Below are 17,783 nucleotides of genomic sequence, written 5' to 3' on the forward strand. Positions count from 1 at the left end.
TGCTGGGTGCCGTGGCTTTCCCCTGAAATCCCAGCACTTTGGGAAGCTGAGGCGGGTGGATCACTTGAGCCCAGGGATTCAAGACCAGCTTGGGCAACATGGCGAAACCTCATCTCTGCAAAAAAATACAAAAATTAGCTGGGCATGGTGGCGCCCACCTGTGGTCCCAGCTACTCAGGAGACTGAGGCTGGAGGATCGCTTGAGCTGGGGAGGTCCAGGCTGTAATGAGCCATGATCAAGTCACTGCACTCCAGCGTTGGCAACAGAGCTAGACCCTATCTAAATAAATAAAAATAAAACGTTTAAACATCTTTTAAACTTTTATCACAACTCGCTGGGTATGGATACCCCAACTTTTAGAAATCCCTACAATGGAATATTCCTGCATCCTGACCTGGTTTCTTTGTCCTACTTTCTAAGCAGACACTAGACACAGATGAAATGACAAGCATGAAACAATTTTGTGTCTGAACAAGGGAGGTTAAATCTGTGGAATATCTTCTCTAGATGGTCCTGGAACAGCTCTATCAGATCCTGACTTTCCAATCCCCACCCATGCAGCATATTTTGAAAATTTTAACATGAGTAACAGGAGATCCACAGTCCAAAATTCCTCCAACATTGAATAATTTTATCATTTAATTACAGCAAAAAGAAACTGCTGGAAAGGTGGTTTTCCTTACAAACCACGAATTTCTGAAAGAAATTTCATGATATTAAAGCTCTAAGGTCTACCCTATACAATCACTGAGGAAGCCCTGTAAATCAGTCATATTGGGAGGAGAGTGATAAAATATTTCATTTGGAAGATAACCCTCAAGATATTACCGGGTGGTGCCATTTTCACAAATAAACAGTGAGTACTGAACATTCCAAACACCTTCTTGAAAGACTATGGGCTAGTATAAGAATCCATACCCTGCATTGGTACAGTTTTTCTATCAGATGCCTCAAAGTTCTATTAAACTACTTCCAGGAAGGGTCATAGGAAAATCTTCTCAGTGGGTTGGTTTCTCCAATTACCTTTTTTTTTTTTTTTTTTTGAGACAGAGTCTCGCTATGTCACCCAGTCTGGAGTGCAGTGGCACAATCTTGGCTCACCGCAACCTCCGCCTCCCGGGTTCAACTGATTCTCCTGCCTCAGCCTCCCAAGCAGCTCGGACTACAGGCACCCGCCACCACGCCCAGCTAATTGTTTTGTATTTTTAGTAGAGATGGGATTTCACTATGTTGGCCAAGCTGGTCTTGAACTCCTGAGCTTGTGATCTGCCCGCCTCAGCTTCCCACAATGCTGGCATTACAGGTGTGAGCCACCGTGCCCAGCCTCCAATGTCTTTTATTTTCTTATAATAATCTCACATTTTGCCAACTCTGGGAATAGTTCCAAAAAGGTTTATTTATTTATTCTTAGGCAGAAAGGTGTTACCTTCCCTTGAGTTAATTTAATAAAAACTAATTAAAAAAATATTGAAGAAAAAATTTCTCTAAGTAGCAATTACAAACCAACAAATACAGCAAAGATCCTGATAAACCAAAAATTGTGTTAGCAGGTTGGTTAAATCAGTTAAGTTAACTGGGAATAATTTTTTACAAGTGTTTTTTTGTTTTGTTTTTGAGACGGAGTATAGCTCTTGTTACCCAGGCTGGAGTGCAATGGCATGATCTCAGCTCACTGCACCCTTCGTGTCCCGGGTTCAAATGATTCTTCTACCTCAGCCTCTCAAATAGCTGGGATTACAGGCACCCATCACCATGCCCGGCTAATTTTCATGTTTTTAGTAGAGATGGGGTCTCACCATGTTGGCAAGGCTGGTCTCAAACTCCTGACCTCAGGTGATCCACCTACCTCGGCCTCCCAAAGTGCTGGGCTTACAGGTGTGAACCACCATGCCTGGCCTACAAGTGTGTTTTGAGCTACGGATTCTGTATAAAATTATGTAGCCTCCCTCATATTTTCATTTTAAGAATCATTTCAAGTAATTTTCAAATAAATTTCAAATAATTTTCAAACCAAATCTTTCATGTTCTCTTCTGCTTATTGTTTTACTCTACAATGCTTAGAAAATTTCTTGATCCAAAGTGAGTTCGTGTTTTTTAATAAAGAAGGAGAGGAAGAAATGACTCACTGCCTGTTTCTGAACAAGGCACTTAGCAAGAACCTTATTTGTCACTCTCCTTTGGTACATTCAATATTAAGCATAAATTATGCATACAGATTCACAGGAAAGGCTAGCAGTTCAGAATCAAATAGAACATTTTTTGATTCAAGCCTCTGCTGCTCTAAAGAATGGCAATAAGACATACTTGCTAAGGGTAACTAGGATATTTTTCAATCAACATCAGCTGAGCAAATAAATGGCTCTTGCCCTAGTAGAGAAAGATGACTATTTTTGAATGACAGTGTCTTGAAAGCACTTTCCCCAAAGTTATTGAATACCTGTTACATCCCATTCACTGTCCTAGGTCATGGTCTCTGAAAGAGGATTCAGAGTAAGGACCTTTACTGTTAAATATGAATAGTATTATATAATTTATTAATGTTGATATTTATCTACACCCAAACAGGGATCTTAAGTATGAGATTCTATCCCTAAATATAAATGATTCCCATTTGTCAGGAATTAGTTATGATTCAGTTATCCAGAGAATTCATTCAAGCCTCAGAGGCTTAACTTGTTATTGCTGTTCTGCCTCTGATTTGCTGTTTCACTTTGAGAACTACGCAAAGTTGACTGACTCAGCGTTACAGCCCAAATCCACCTGCAGGCTTTTAGATAGGAAAAAGCCATAATTCATGCTGTTAAATATGTTAAGTAAACATAATAAAATGACCATATTGCCTAAACTAGAGAACAAGGGAAAATATTATTCCTTTTTCTCTGAAGATGTAAATCTAAGACAAAATGCAGATACTTTTTTTTTTTTTGTAAATGTCCACTATCTGAAGGTTAGATCATAAACTAACAATAAAACGCAAAAAGGGAAAGGAATAAAGAATTCCATTGTGTAGAGCTTGCATTTGAGGTACTGATAAAACTTTTAGGTGAAAATGTTCAATAGGTAAGTGAAAATATAGATCTGGAGCTCAGACTAGAGATTTTGGCAGATAATTAGTTTAGAATAGCAGGTTGGATGGTTATCAACATTTAAGGAAAAAGGAGAGAGTGAAGTCTGAAAGGTGTGGTGGGGGCAAGTAGCTGGCCATTCCATCTGGTGGGTCCATCATATCTGAGGCATGGAGGATACTTCAGAAGTTCTTCTGAGTGGATAGTGCCCAGGAGCCACATAAGACCACTGCATTCTGACTGTGAAGGGCAAAAAATAATTTCTTAAAAATGCAACCATGGGCCAGGTGCGGTGGCTCACGCCTGTAATCCCAGTACTTTGGGAGGCTGAGGCAAGCGAATCACAACGTCAAGAGATCGAGACCATCCTGGCCAACACAGTGAAACCCCATCTCTACTAAAAATACAAAAATTAGCTGAGTGTGGTGGCGCGTGCCTGTAATCCCAGCTACTTGGGATGCTGAGGCAGGAGAATCGCTTGAATCCAGGAGGCAGAGGTTGCAGTGAGCCAAGATCGAACCACTGCATTTCAGCCTGGGAGACAGAGCGAGACTCCATCTCAAAAAAAAAAAAAAAAAAAAAAAAAAAGTCAGTATGAGAAAGAGGAAAACAGCTTTCCCCAACTAGAATGCAAGCTCTTTTGGGCAAAGCCATCATCTCTCCCATTTCTTGTTATGCCCACACAATGTGCATTCTTAAATACGTTGACCAACCCTTCCACAACAGCCCGAATCCATTATGGAGAAGAGCATAATGACTCCAACAATACTAAATAGAGCACTTATATAGCATCTATATACCACTCCTAGATAGTCCAATGTGATTCCTGGCATGAAGACACTCAAGAATCATTTGTATAAGCTTTTATAAACTTACCACAAAGCCCTAACTAAACACTTGGATTACAGCAAACTACAGCCATCAAATTCGGGCTTAGAATTTTTCATTGTTTATAGGCTTACATATATGAGTCATCATCATCAGTTAGCAAATTATACTGTTAATTATAGCTGATGAATTCAAGATAAAATGGGATAGTCAGATAGAACTAAGTATTTCTCATATTATTTTGTGGCCAGAGCTGATACCTGCATTTCATCTTGGTGTACTATGATTGCTGTTTTTCACTTGTAACAGTGGAGAAAGTGTATATTGTTATCCAGTAACATCTGCCACAGAAAACACCATATATCTGCTTGAAATAATCGTTAAAACTACCAAAGGTGTGACCAACAACCCAAACTCTAGAGAAAGTGAGGCAAGCTAAATATATTGTTTTAGTATTTCAGATACCTAGGACATCAAATTCCTAAAATCTAACACATCGAATGCCATACATTTTTCAAGTACTATGACCTCATTTTTTAAGATTACGAGAAACATTCTGAGAATCTAAAGTTATCACTTTGTTGCAATTTCAAATTTCCCAAATTCATATATGAGGTTTTCAAAGCCACAGAATGGCTTACCAAGAGACAAAGATGAACTATGTGCAAAGACTCAGACATGGCTTAAAAGGGTATCTATGGATATTAGGGGGGAATAAGTCTTCCCTCTCAAGCTTCGCAATTCCTTCAGCACAGAAGTCCTCCAAAATGAAGAGTGGACTTTGTGTTTTTTTCCTTTAAAAACTCGATCTAGGTTATTCAATTTTCTTGGTACATGCACCATAAAGGGTAACACCATTTTTAAAAAATCTTATAAAGAAAAAAAAAACTAAGAAAGATAAATCTCTAGTACCTCGCTGATAAGTCAGTTTAAGTTATTATAAAAAACAATATGCACAATCTTATTAGATAAAAATAACAGGAGGCATGTTAGACATGAACTGTAAGAACAAGAAAGCGAAATAAGGCATTTTGTCTTTTGTAAAATCACAATAAAAAATTCTTCATACCTAGATGATGTAAAAAAGAGTCAAAAATGTGGTTCTACCAAAAAGCAAAATTACCTAGCAATAAAACAGCCAGCTATACTTTTTACCACAATGCATTGCTAGGAAATGCATCTCGAGAGAACTGTTACCCATCTTTTTCTTTAGGAACCATCTTATAACAATTTCATGCTTGATCAAAAATACATCATCAAATAAATAACTGTTGTGACCAATGGAAGACCAAAATTCCATTACTAATATAATCCTTTATAATCATGTTAAAAAGTAGAAACAATTTAGAGTCCTATGAAATAGAAATAAATGTTCCATACCTGTTGATATTACTAAGGGACTCAAGGTAATAGAGATTTTTTTTTTTTTTTTTTTTTTGAGACGGAGTCTCGCTCTGTCGCCCAGGCTGGAGTGCAGTGGCGCGATCTCGGCTCACTGCAAGCTCCGCCTCCCGGGTTCACGCCATTCTCCTGCCTCAGCCTCCCGAGTAGCTGGGACTACAGGCGCCCACAACCGCGCCCGGCTAATTTTTTGTATTTTTAGTAGAGACGGGGTTTCACCGTGGTCTCGATCTCCTGACCTTGTGATCCGCCTGCCTCGGCCTCCCAAAGTGCTGGGATTACAGGCGTGAGCCACCGCGCCCGGCATAGAGATTTTAATTCTAACAAAATCAAGATATCAAGTTCAACCTGAAAATAGCATGCCTACCAGAATAAACACTGGAGAATTAATTTACTAATACAACTACATTTTCCTTTTTAGAAGATGATATATCTGAATGACTAAATTTCTGAAGTGCTAGCTATCCAAAGAAGCATCAACTAATGCCTTCATTTTCCCCAATTCAAAAAGACAATTGGGGTTATTTTATTGACTTATATTCCACAGTAAAATCATTTTTCTCTAATAAGAGGCCAGGGTCACCTGAGTGTGACAGACAGCATCCTAATGCACTGGCACCCTCTGCCTGGAGCAGCAATTATAAGGTATGAACTACAAGGATCTTTTCCCTCAGGAGGAAGCTGAAGCCTACAGAATGTTGTCAATACTTAACAGAATTTTGCTAGACAAGATTAACTCCTTATATCGCTCCTTATATCTTATATTAGCTATATAAAAATGTCTCCCTAACTTTCTCACCAGAAAAATAAAATATGATAAAAGCCATTGTGGCGTGAACCCGGGAGGCGGAGCTTGCAGTGAGCCGAGATGGTGCCACTGCACTCCAGCCTGGGAGACAGCGCCAGACTCTATCTCAAAAAAAAAAAAAAAAAAGCCATCATACTGCGTTTTATGATGTTTTTTGGCTATAGTATGGTACCTGACCATGTCATGCAAATGCAAGATAGGCCCACGAAGTAAGAGCAATGTTTCAAAAGGACATAAATAATAAAATACTGTTCCTTATGATCTTACCTCTTTTGACCTTTACTAATTTCATATTTTTTTAAAAGAAAACAAGATAGTAAAAAGTACTAACTATTAAGTCGTCACCTATTATGGTACCTTGGCAGCTTTATTAACCTTGTCTTCATTTTCTCTCTTATACACAAAAACTGAAGCAAATTTGCCATCTTGCAGTACAGCGGGATAAACAGCAAGTCCAGAGGGTAAGATAAATGGTGGTTCTTTCAGTGTATAGCTCTTTAAAGCACTGTTCTCTGATCCCATCCCTTATGCAGTGAGGCAGTACTGCCACTCTTCCTCAAAGCCAAGCAGATCTAAAAGAAAACAGAAAACAATTTCAAACATTAAATCCCTATCTGCAACATAAACAAGAGATATTCAGACATAGCCACCCCAAACTACTAGTTTCTTCGATCCTCGTAATTAGGACATTTGACAGTAAAAATGGTAAATGCTCAGCAAGTTACCAGCAATGGTTGTTAATTAACAACTAACAACTCTAGAGAAAATGCACATTACTAAGTAGTCACATGTAGTTACTGTCCCTCCCCAAACACCACCACATACAAACTTTCAGAGTGGAAAGGTAATCAAAAATAGAATAAAGTAATTCATACTTCCTAACTCACTTGTATATCGTAAGGAAAATGTTGTAAAACTTTATTATTCAAAAACAATAAAACTTCTGTATGTCTAAAATAACTTATTATAAAAGAAAACAATACAAATTGGAGAATACTTATAACAATGATGAAAATCATTGTTTTAATGTTAATATGTTGAAAAACATTGTTAATATGAAAAACATATTAACAAATGAAGAGCTCATATAAACCAAGTAAAACACTAAAACACCAGTACAATAATGGGAAGGAAAACAGCTCATTGAAGAAACACAGATGCCAATAAACATAAGAAAAAGTACAATCACACTACTCTTCAAGGCTATCCCAAGTAAAAAGGGGAAACCACAAAACTGAATCATCTCAAATAATCTCAAACACTAAAAAAAAAAAAAAAAAAAAAAAAGGCCCACACATACACAGAATTCAAATGCAACTACGAAAAAATATTTCAGTGCTTGCCTAGTGAAGGGGCACAGTTAGAGGGACCAAGGGGGAAGACAGGATTATCATGATGTATGAGGAGATTTTGGGAAGATGGATATATTCATTATTTTGATTATAATGATGGCAATGGGTGATTATAAACGTCAAAACATAAAACTGTACACTTTTTTCATTTATTCTATATCAATTACACCTCAAAGTTGTTTTAAAAAGAAATATATGCATACATACACACAGACTTGAAAAATATATGTTGAAGTATTAACAGAGGTTTGCGGTGGAAGGTCAGACAATAGGTAATTGTATACACACACACTTGCCTGCACCTTCCAAATCTTCTACAATATAAACGTATCTTTCTTGACAACAGGGATACAAACTCACAGGGTGACAACAGGTAATGCGCAGAACCCCAGCAATACTGGCAGCTTGGCACAGGGACCTACTATGCGTGCCTGGGACCTAGTGTAAGAGGCTTTCATTCTGAAGAGAGTGGCTATCACAGAGTTCCAACCAGGACTGCAGTTTCAGAACTGTCAGATCATGCCACTTATCATGAGGAACCAACAGCCTGAATAGTTTAGTGGAAATCTTCACATTTTTCAATGTTGGATCAAATGTTTTCTAAACCTATATAGGCCAAACAACGTATGTCTGAAAAATCTGTGGCAGTCAGTTTTCAGTGGTGGCTTTACCATAATATAAAAATTAGAAAATAGAGTTCTTACTAACTCTGGCAATGTAGAAAGCAAACTGCTACAAATACGCCAGTAATTCTATGTAGGCCTTTCAAAATTTGTTTAAAAATCTGTATTCTTTGGACAAATATAAACTCAATAATCATTACACATTGACCCTCTACTTGGAATTTTTCCCCACTTCGGTGAAGTTCCATACAACACCTTCTACACCGGGTATGTAATGCTGCTCAAAACACATGCCTAGAACAAAATTTAAAATGCCTACCGATCCACAACCATCGTTATATAAGAAACACACGTATAAAGTCTAAAGCTATCTAAAATTGAAGCTTTTCAAAATCTAAAACTGTTTCTGAGAGTAAGAACTAAATCTGCTTTGTAACAAATTCACTGAATTCCTACCTACCTGGCAATATATCTTTCTTAAAAATGACAGAGAAGCAAAAAACAGGACTAAAAAAATGCCAAGTATGGCAACTATGGTAACATTCACCTTTCTACTGGGACTACAAATAAAAAGTTTATGTGGGACCATGAGTAAAAGCAATGATGTTAATCCCTCGATTCTGGAGATGGAGTGCTGGCCAGATGGTCACAACCGCCTGCTGAGTAGGGAGGTTCATGCTTAGCACTTGATCTTGCCATCTTTTCTTGGGCACAGTTAATGTTGTCAGGTACCTAGCCTGGGCCAAAGGGCGGTCAACTCACAAATTAGTCATCAGTCTCATGGCCTGAGTGAAGAGATAAACTGGCCAGATCATTGTCTCCCCCAGGAATTTGAACTAAGAACAATTTTTGCCTATTAGAAGCATAGCTGAAGGTAGAAGGATGCTATGAGGTAGAGTTGCAGCTATGGCAAACCAAAGCCACATGAAGTCAGAAATTTGTCAAGCACAGAGGTAGTCCGTTGGTAGGAAAAATTTAAAAAAGCAAACACTGGGACAGTAGCTTAGTCATACTTAGGGGGCACATTGCTACTATCCATCTCAAGATTACCAGAAGCCCAGCCTCAAACCCAGTTCCACCCAGATACCCTAACATCCCATTGACACGCTTATAACCAGCCCCCTTTCCCTCAGGTAGCTTGAATGGATCTATGTTCTTTGAAACTAATTGCCATTTCATAGGCAGAAACCTCTACTTGGTCTCCAACTCCTGCCTGAAAAGCCAGCCAGACTGGAAGAGTGAGTTACAGAAGTGTTACTTTGAAAGTATCTGAAGCTAGTCTGACCTCCTTCTCTCTCTTAGCCACAAAACACAGCTTTCCAAAATCAACACACAGTAAGAGAAAAGCAGAGAATAAGGGACTGTATGTAAATGAATATCTTCTTGACAGGAAATCATGCTGTTTATTTAGTGTTAATATTAGTCCTCCCGGGAGATAAGACTGCCACCAGGATTCAGGGTCAGCGCTCTGGCTAGATGAATGGCAGTCACCAGAGGCAGAAGAAAGGGACATTTAGTTTACTTAGCTATTTCTAAATAGCGAAATACTTCCTTGTGGGAATATTGACCTTGCAATAGCTATTAACCTTAGATTTTATATGAATTCCACTATAAAGTAATTAACAAAGTTATAAAAGCATTAGGAAGTAGTTAAAATTCATTTTTCTTAGTGTATTTTAGGTCTAAGACTTTAAAAAATATCACTTAAAAATTTAAAAGAGACGACTGAATTTCTTGAGAGAACTGGAAAGGATGCCATTTTCTTGTTTTGAAAGTATGTTAACTTTGACAGGAATCCACTGATACCATCAGTGTAATACTGAGAGTGGTAGGATTATATTCTAGGTCCCCAGTGCAAACTTTATTGGGGGAAAATTAAAAAGGTGTGCTGAGTATTGCAATTTGAGAATGTTTTGACGCAGTAATTCTTCACACTAATACATCTAAAGAGACACAAATACTGTTATATGAACAGTTTTTTTGGTTTGTTTTTTTGTTTTTTTGGTTTTTTTTTTAAAGAGATAGGGTCTCGTTGTTGTCGCTGGCCTGGAGTGCACTGACGCTATCCTACCTCACGGTAACCTGGAACTCCTGGTCTCAAGCGACCCGCCCTCCTCAGTCTCCCCAGTTGCTGAGATTACACCATGCCCGCCAGTGCTTTAAAAATGATATTTCAGCAAAAATTGATCTATTGAAATGTAAGAAAAACACTTGGCCTTCCAAATGCTTTCCTGTTGTTTTGAGGAGGGGGAAAACACAAAATCTTGCTCATTAGCTTTGAAATTAAAAAGTCACAAGAAGGTATATCCTAGTATCACAGAATAGGTATTTTGTAGCAGTTAGCATCTCCACTCTATAAAAAAACACCGAGTTGACAGTCTTTGACTTGAATATGCATCATAGGCTTCCCTTTAATAATCTCCCTCCACTCTTTTGCCTACTTGGCCAGCACACGAAATTTCTGGACCGCCTGTAGATTAAGAAAACCCTTGTCTAGGTCAAAGGGCAACTCATACACTCAACTAAGAAACCTTTGTGCTCTAGGGAAATATTTCTACCAAATATTTTCTTTTCCCAGCAATTAATCGAGACTCTCTTGGTCCTAGCTCCCTGAGCTTGAAAGTTCCGAAGATAATGGCTTGCACTGTGAGTATTAAGGACGCACTGTACTGGCTGATATTCTGGTATCCAGCGGTAACATTACTCCGGCCCTTCGCTTTCGTCTGTTTCAGGTATACATCCCCTCTGCGGAACTCAGTCCAGCATTGCTAGTTGACAAGCAATACACAATTATGTCTTCATGGACCAAAATAATCATGATTTCAGCTCAAGATATTACATTTTATAAGGACACGGGTCCTTAAAACAGCAGTAACAGTGACCCCCAAAATTCGAGATCCGACTCCGAGAATTTCACATGGATTCCTGAATATGCCCTTCCGAAAAATGTTTCATCTTTATTCTAAACAGAAAGCACTACGCCAAGACAGGAGCCAGCTGGGCCTTGGGGGACCGGGCACTGGTCTTGGATCAAGAATCAGGCCGCCTTCCCGAGGGCGGGCGCGCCCCCAAGAGTCCCCCGGGTTCGGGCACTGCCGCCCCGGGACAGTGACGCGCCCAGCCGAGCACCCTCGCCCTGCTCGCCGCGACCCTGCGGGGTCACTGAGGGGCCGGGACTCGGCTCTCGCTTCGCTGGCCCCTCACCTCTTCCACACCTCCCCGCGAGGACCGACTCCGCGGCTGCCTAGGAGAACTCTGACCGCGGGCGCCTCACCCGGCGGGGGTCGCCCGCGAAGCGCAGATTACAGGGCGACCCACAATCAGCAAGGGGAGGCTGCTCCGAAGCGAGGAGCACAGCTCAATCGGCAGCCGGCGCCGCGCCGAGCTTGCTCCTGCGCGGGACCCACAGCGCAGACCCGCGGGCGGGGCGCGCGCCCGCCGCCTCCTCCCCGCCCGGCCCCTTCCCCCACGGCGCAGTCCTGCAAGGGGGCTCCCTGTTACCTGCGGCAGGGCGGCGGGGGAGGAGGCCGAGGGTCTTGGCTTTGGTCCCCTGTTGGCCCCCGTGTTGACACCAACCACCCCTGCCTGCCTGTAAGGCTGTGGCCACTACACCCAATCTTCTGGGGGCCGGGTTTCTCCCACACCATAGAGACGGGTCCGGAAACGGGACAGAAGGCCCGCCTTCCTCCCTCCGACGCCACCGCTGAGGCCAACGAACCAGGAACCGAGGTAGAGTGGCCGCACAGGTGAGTCTCAGGCCAGTGCCATCTTGAGTGTGGGCGCTGTGACGTCCCCGCTTTTCACTCACTGCCCTAATGGTCTAGTTAGTCCACCAAGATGTCCCCTTTCTAGACGTTTTTGTCGAATGCTCAAGTTTGTCTTGACTTGAATTTTTAAGCTTTTAACAGCACAGTTTTACTTTCATTTCCGCCCAAATCCAAAATGGCTGCTGGCCACTTGTAACAAATAGTAGAGGTGCAGGGCGGAGAAAAGGAGTACGGGAATTAGCGAGGACTTTCAGCGGAGTGACGTCACTCAACCTGTAGCTTTGATTGGCTAGGCTGCGAGGGCGGAGTCGTGCAGAGCGGCTGAAGCTGGCGGAGGTCCTGGTGATCTAGTTTAATCTTTGAGAGGGAGGGTCCTGAATCACACTTCATTACCAAAAAGTAATATTTGAAAATTTTAATATTAATGCAGTAGTCTCCCACCCCTCATGCTTTCTGCAGTGTCAGTTACCTGTGGTCAAACCTTGGTTCAGAAATGTTAAATGGAAAATTCCAGAAATAAACAGTTCTTAAGTTTCAAACCGCCTGCGTTCCAAGTAACCCGATTAAATCTCGGGCCATCCACTGTGTCCCACCCTGGACGCGAATCACCTCTTTGTCCCAGGTAGCCCCGTATCCACCCATTACCCACTCAGTAGCTGCCTTGGTTAACAGATGCACCTGTAGTACAGCCGCGATAATGAGAGAGAACACCAGCTTATGTTCAGGTAACCCTTATTTTACTTAATAATGGCCGTAAAGCACAGGAATTGTGGTGCTGACAGTTTGGATATGCCAAGGAGAAGCCGTAAAGTGCTTCATTAAATGAAGAGGTGAAAGAAAAAGAATCATATGCTGAGGTTGCCAAAATCTATGATAAGAACAAATTATCCATGAAATTGTGAAGAAGGAAAAAGATTCGTGCTAGTGAACTAAGCACCTGTCATGCACTGTGGCTGTAACTTTTGTAGTTTGAAGTGCAACAGCAAAAGACGGAAAAGGCATTACATTTGTGGGTGGGAGACATGAATAGAAAACGTGTTTCAACTGACCACAGTGTGTTTTGTCAGAAAGTGTTGAGCCTATGGGAAGACTTCAGAAAGGGATCCCCTGAAATTAGGCACACCAAGCCATTTACTGCAAGTAAAGGACAGCTACACAGATTGAGGACTGAAAAAACATAAAAGTAACTGGAGAGGCCACATCTGCTGATGAAGAAGCTCCCACGTGTCTGGCAGAGTTGAAGAAATTGATTAAGGAGAAAGGCTTCCAGGAGATTGATGGAGAAGTTAGGAAAATCATTCAGGTAGCAATGAAACTGCCTTTGCAAAATTATGACTAAGACAGTGAAAGAGATCCAATTTAACCAACTCCATCTTGTCCTTAACCTCCATGCTGTCCTTGTTTATTCCTGGGCGTAGGCTGCACTAACTTTGGGAGGAGATTAGTTTATAATTTACAGTTTGAAACAAAGACAGAACCCTTTCTCAAAACAAACCTCCTTCTTGCCTGGGGTCTAGACTACCAACATTAGCCACAAGATTAGATATTATGGTTTGGGAGTCATGCAGCTGGAGGCCACAAGATTCTGACCCTCCCTAAACTGCTCCTGAGATCCGTTCTTGAGGTGTTTTGCAGATGCTGTACTTGATGGATCAGCTGGCACTACCCAGATGATAAACTGGCCCATCTGATCTTGTGACCCCCACCCAGGAACTGACTCAGCTCAAGAAGACAGTGAAGCCCCATAATCTCATCTCTGACCCAACCAATCAGCACTCCCTGACTTACTGCCCCTCCCCACCCACCAAATTGTCTTTAAAAACTCTGACTGCTGGAGGAGACTGATTTGAGTAATAATAAAACTGGCCCCCACACAGCCGGCTCTGTGTGAATTCTTTCTCTGTTGCAATTCTCCTGTCCTGATAAATTGGCTCTATCTAGGCAGCGGGCAAGGTGAACCTACTGGGAGGTTACAGAAAGACAAGTTGGTGAAGTAGGATTTGTCAATATGCTTGATGAAGAGGTGGGAGAACATATCAAAGGCCTCGCTATCCATTCTGAGGACAGGTTTAACCTTCTCATACTAGAATCAGGGCTTAGTCACCCTGGACAGTCTCTAGTTCTCTGCCTCCTCCCACTTCCTCTATGTGGTCAGTCCAGAGATCTGCCTTGTATGACCACCTCTGGTGACCACCTCCCTATCGAACCATCAGGTACAAGCTACTTGCTTCATCCAATTGACCCCTATACCCCACATATACTTTGCAGATATGCCTCAGTAACCACCTCTTAGTCACAGTGGGATGTCAGGGAACTTGAAGCCAGCCAATTAGAATTCTTCAAGAGAAACCTGGTTGGGTAACACCCAGGACCACAGTGAAGGCTTTGGCCCACAAGTCCCTCTCTCTGTCTCGTCCCGCTCCCACTGGTTGAGCATGTGTGTCCCCCTTCCCGTCAGCCCTATGAGGCATGCTGTCCTCTTCTTATGGATCTGTAAGTAATGAAACTGCTTCTGTTATTTCATATGTTTTGTTCACCTCCTCTGTATCTCACCTGATTATGCACCCAAACCCGAGTTGTTTCCTGGTTATGGCTGTCCTAGAGAGTGGCTATCTTGGTTGGAATAAACCAGACATGGGGCAGACAAGAGCCACAAATGTGTCTGCTAATATAAACAAGCTTCCTGTGAGAGGGACCCCTGGTCATGGGTCAGACACCTAGGATTTAGGCCGTCTGCCAGGATAAAGAAGTATGCCATGGAAGCCATACTGTAAATATCCAAGCCCCATCAAGGAAGAGCTAACATTTATAACCACTCCCAGAAAGAGACCTCAAGACTGAATTAGAAAAGAAATACAACCCATATACTCTAGGTTTACTAGCTCCAACATCCTTTGCCACTCCTCGCCCCCTTCTTCCTTGTTCACCTTCCATAAAGGAGTTAAGAAATCAAAAAGATCACTTTCTGAGCCTACTTTGCCGCTAGGGTGGTCACAAGTTTTGGCCAGTGAGACGCAGCAGAAGTTGGGAGGAGGATAGACAGTGGATTAGGAAAAGTTTTTCCTCCCTGATAAAGGAAATGGCTGTGGGTGTAACAGCAGCAGCCACCCAAGCACCAGGAGACAGCAGGAGAACATGCTGAGGATGTAGATTTGAAAGACAGAAGAGGAATTCTCTTGCCTTTCACACTATCTGTCGAGAGTTCATAACTATGTTTTTCTTCCTTTTACAGGAGAAGTAGAGATGAGTCTCTTCAACCAGTACATGAAATCTTCTGCAGTCAACACAGCTACTTGCTGGCCCACCCTTTTCCCAGTGCCCTCACCTCTGAGTCTTTGCTGGCCTTCCCACCCTGTTCCTTCCTCCCTGATCTTATGTCCAGATGTGCTGAGCTCCAGGGTATCCTCTATAATCATTCATCAACCTAGAGGACTCTATTTCCTTTCATTTTCCCAAGGTGAACCCACTCCTCCAAATATCAATGAGAAGGGAATATTTTGTAGCGAATGGAGTAGGAGAGAGATGGGAGGGAGTTTGACACTCAATGCTTCCCCTCTTCACTATTCATCTACTCACCTATTTGCTTTTGATATCACTCAGGTCTCTGAACAAATGTCACCTGTTCAGACTCTTAAAGATTTGGGGCATTGAAGTCACAAGCTAACTTGTATATTTTTGTCCAACGAAGATGCAAATCTTTCTGTCCAGTGGAAAATATAACCCCAAAGTTTATTCTTATTGCAGTAGAGAGCGTTTCTCATTTTAAAATCTAATTTAGTAATCTTACTTCATTTTATATTTGCATGAGAGTTATAATTATATTTTGAAAATTCTGCTTGAATGCAATTTATCAGAGACAGCTCCCCTGAAAACACTGTCTAAAACAGCACCTTACCTGCCTCTTCCTGTCTTTTGACCTTGCCTTATTTTCCTTGACACCAATGCACATATTTGTTTGTTTGTTCAGCATCTCTGTCCCACAGCTAGAACATCAGCCCCCTGAAAACAGGGCTTCCTTCCTTCGTTTCTTTCTTTCCTGCCATATTTCTAGCACATAACACAGTGCCTAGAACATACTAGATACTCAGTAAATATTAAACACACAAATGAATTTACTGAGAGCACGCTGCATGTCCCGGGCACCCTAACTACATTCTCTGCCTCCCAGCCCTTACCCCACAGAGCCCTCTATAGCTCTGGTTCCAGTTCTGAGTCCCCTGTAGCTGCCCTCTGAGCTCTTTCTGCCTTTCTTATGCACAGCAATCTTGTATTCCCTCACTGATTCCTCAGTCCTCATTTTAAATATGTGTAAGGCCAGGAAAGAAAAGAATCTCCAACAACCTGAATCCACTGTCCTTAGAATGTGGCTGGTGGGACAGTTAGAAACAAATAGTTTGTTTTCTTAATAGAAATAATTTTTTCATGTCATACTGTTTAAGGCTTAATCTGAATTTTACTTTCAACCAATCCTCTTCTTAATTCAAATCAAAACATGTCAAATCTATTGCATTCAGCTTGACTTTTAGGTATTTTTTAAAAATCTTTTTCATGTTTCTAACTTAGACTCCCAAGTAGACTGTAAGTATTTGGATATATTCCTGGTTCTATAAAAGCCTTACCCAACCAACTTAATTATTTTTTCCAACTTGATTTGAACTAACTTTTTACAAGCTCTACCTAAAAACCAAAAAGAGTAAAAGTTATTCAAGTGATTTCTATTTAATGTTCTACCTCAATAATTCGTGTAATTGCATAATTGCAATTAGAATCTGGAAATGTAAAAGGGGAAACTCGCATTAAGGACAAAGCCTCCTTCAGGCACTTTTCAGATAAATACATATAGCATCCATAGGTAGTGGATACCTTACCGCAAACTGACTTCACCTCAGCCACTTTGCTCTCTCATTGTTTTTTAGGAACTCTGCATAGATACTGGAAGATTTCTCTAATGAGAAGTATGTGTTTTCTAAGTTCCACCATAACCTTCCACCATAACCTTGCTACCACTACAAAGAGAGAATGAAAGCAAGTCTGAGGTGGGATTCTACACATTCACACGTTTATTAGCAAGGTTTAAAGACAGACAGTAGAGCTGTTATAGAGACTCAATGAGGTTCCACTTCCTTGTTTAGGAGCTTGGACAGCATCTTCCATGAAAGGTTCATCTGCTGCAGGAAGATGGGACAGTATTCTAATAGCAGATTCAGCTATCCTAATTAGAGTTGGGTGACAAAATCTTTTTGTAATCTTCATATGGCACTGGTTTTGAAATCCTAAATCTAGGGCACCTTTCCGAAGTGTGTAGATTACTAGACTCACTAGTTCTCATACTCTGATCATGTAACGCATGGCAACATTTCTTTTCATTCTGTCCATCTTGAAATTACTCACTTTGGCCGTGAAAATTCACTTTTAAACATCCTTAAAGCCACTAGTATTGGACTGAGTTAGAGATAGCTGAAGTGCTTGTAGTATCTGCCCCAGGAGAATAGACGTCTCATTGAAATCTTTCAGATGCTAAAACCCTCTAAGTGTGAATTGCTTCTCAACTTCAAAGTGCACATGAGTCATCTTGGAATCATGCTCCTGGGAGACAGATTTGGGGCAAACAATGTGTGCATTATATATCTACATCTTCTTTAAAATACTTCAGCCTTGAGGGGGATATAGATGTGTTCTAACTTAGATCTGTCCTGTAGGGGCAGTTAATTAATATCTGAAGGCAACATGAGCATCCTCTGGAAGCATGTTAAAAATGCGAAAGCTGAGGCCTCACACTATATTGTCGGAGTCAGAATCTACATTTTAACAGGATCTCTAGGTGATTTGCAGGCACCTTCCTTGCAGGAAGGTTTGAGAATTGCCCTAAATGATCTAAGGCCTCGCTCCTTTGGCCTCACTGCTGTCCTCCTGCTCACTCACTCTGGTCCACCCTCAG

The 17,783-nt window shown here is 41.3% G+C and overlaps 2 protein-coding genes across 15 annotated transcripts in view; one reads left to right on the forward strand and one right to left on the reverse strand.

The window, feature by feature from the left end:
* Positions 1-11,748, reverse strand: part of SCYL3 (SCY1 like pseudokinase 3) — a 43,003-nt gene extending 31,255 nt beyond the window's left edge. For 4 of the 14 annotated variants that reach the window (XM_005539944.4, XM_005539942.4, XM_074009102.1 and 1 more), the window contains exons 1-2: positions 11,580-11,748; positions 6,461-6,675 (exon numbers count right to left, since the gene is read on the reverse strand). In XM_005539944.4, coding sequence (XP_005540001.2) covers positions 6,461-6,625 — 165 coding nt within the window. In that variant the 5' untranslated portion in view covers positions 6,626-6,675; positions 11,580-11,748. Of the gene's footprint in view, positions 1-6,434; positions 6,676-11,282; positions 11,497-11,579 lie in introns of those variants that run through there. The other 10 variants (XM_074009055.1, XM_074008785.1, XM_074009134.1 and 7 more) reach the window with 5 other exon arrangements.
* On the forward strand, positions 10,060-13,719 carry LOC135966082 (uncharacterized). Its single transcript, XM_074009321.1, has 2 exons — positions 10,060-11,824; positions 13,481-13,719. Exons 1-2 carry the CDS (start codon positions 11,010-11,012, stop codon positions 13,491-13,493), a joined length of 828 nt encoding a protein of 275 aa, XP_073865422.1. The 5' UTR covers positions 10,060-11,009; the 3' UTR covers positions 13,494-13,719.
* The last annotated feature ends 4,064 nt before the right edge of the window (positions 13,720-17,783 follow it).

The sequence above is a fragment of the Macaca fascicularis genome, chromosome 1 (assembly GCF_037993035.2).
Source record: "Macaca fascicularis isolate 582-1 chromosome 1, T2T-MFA8v1.1".
NCBI classification, from domain to species: domain Eukaryota; kingdom Metazoa; phylum Chordata; class Mammalia; order Primates; family Cercopithecidae; genus Macaca; species Macaca fascicularis.

Excerpts from the sequence above, each read along its gene's own strand:
- LOC135966082 (XM_074009321.1), top strand. The coding sequence starts at position 11,010 with ATGCCCTTCCGAAAAATGTTTCATCTTTATTCTAAACAGAAAGCACTA.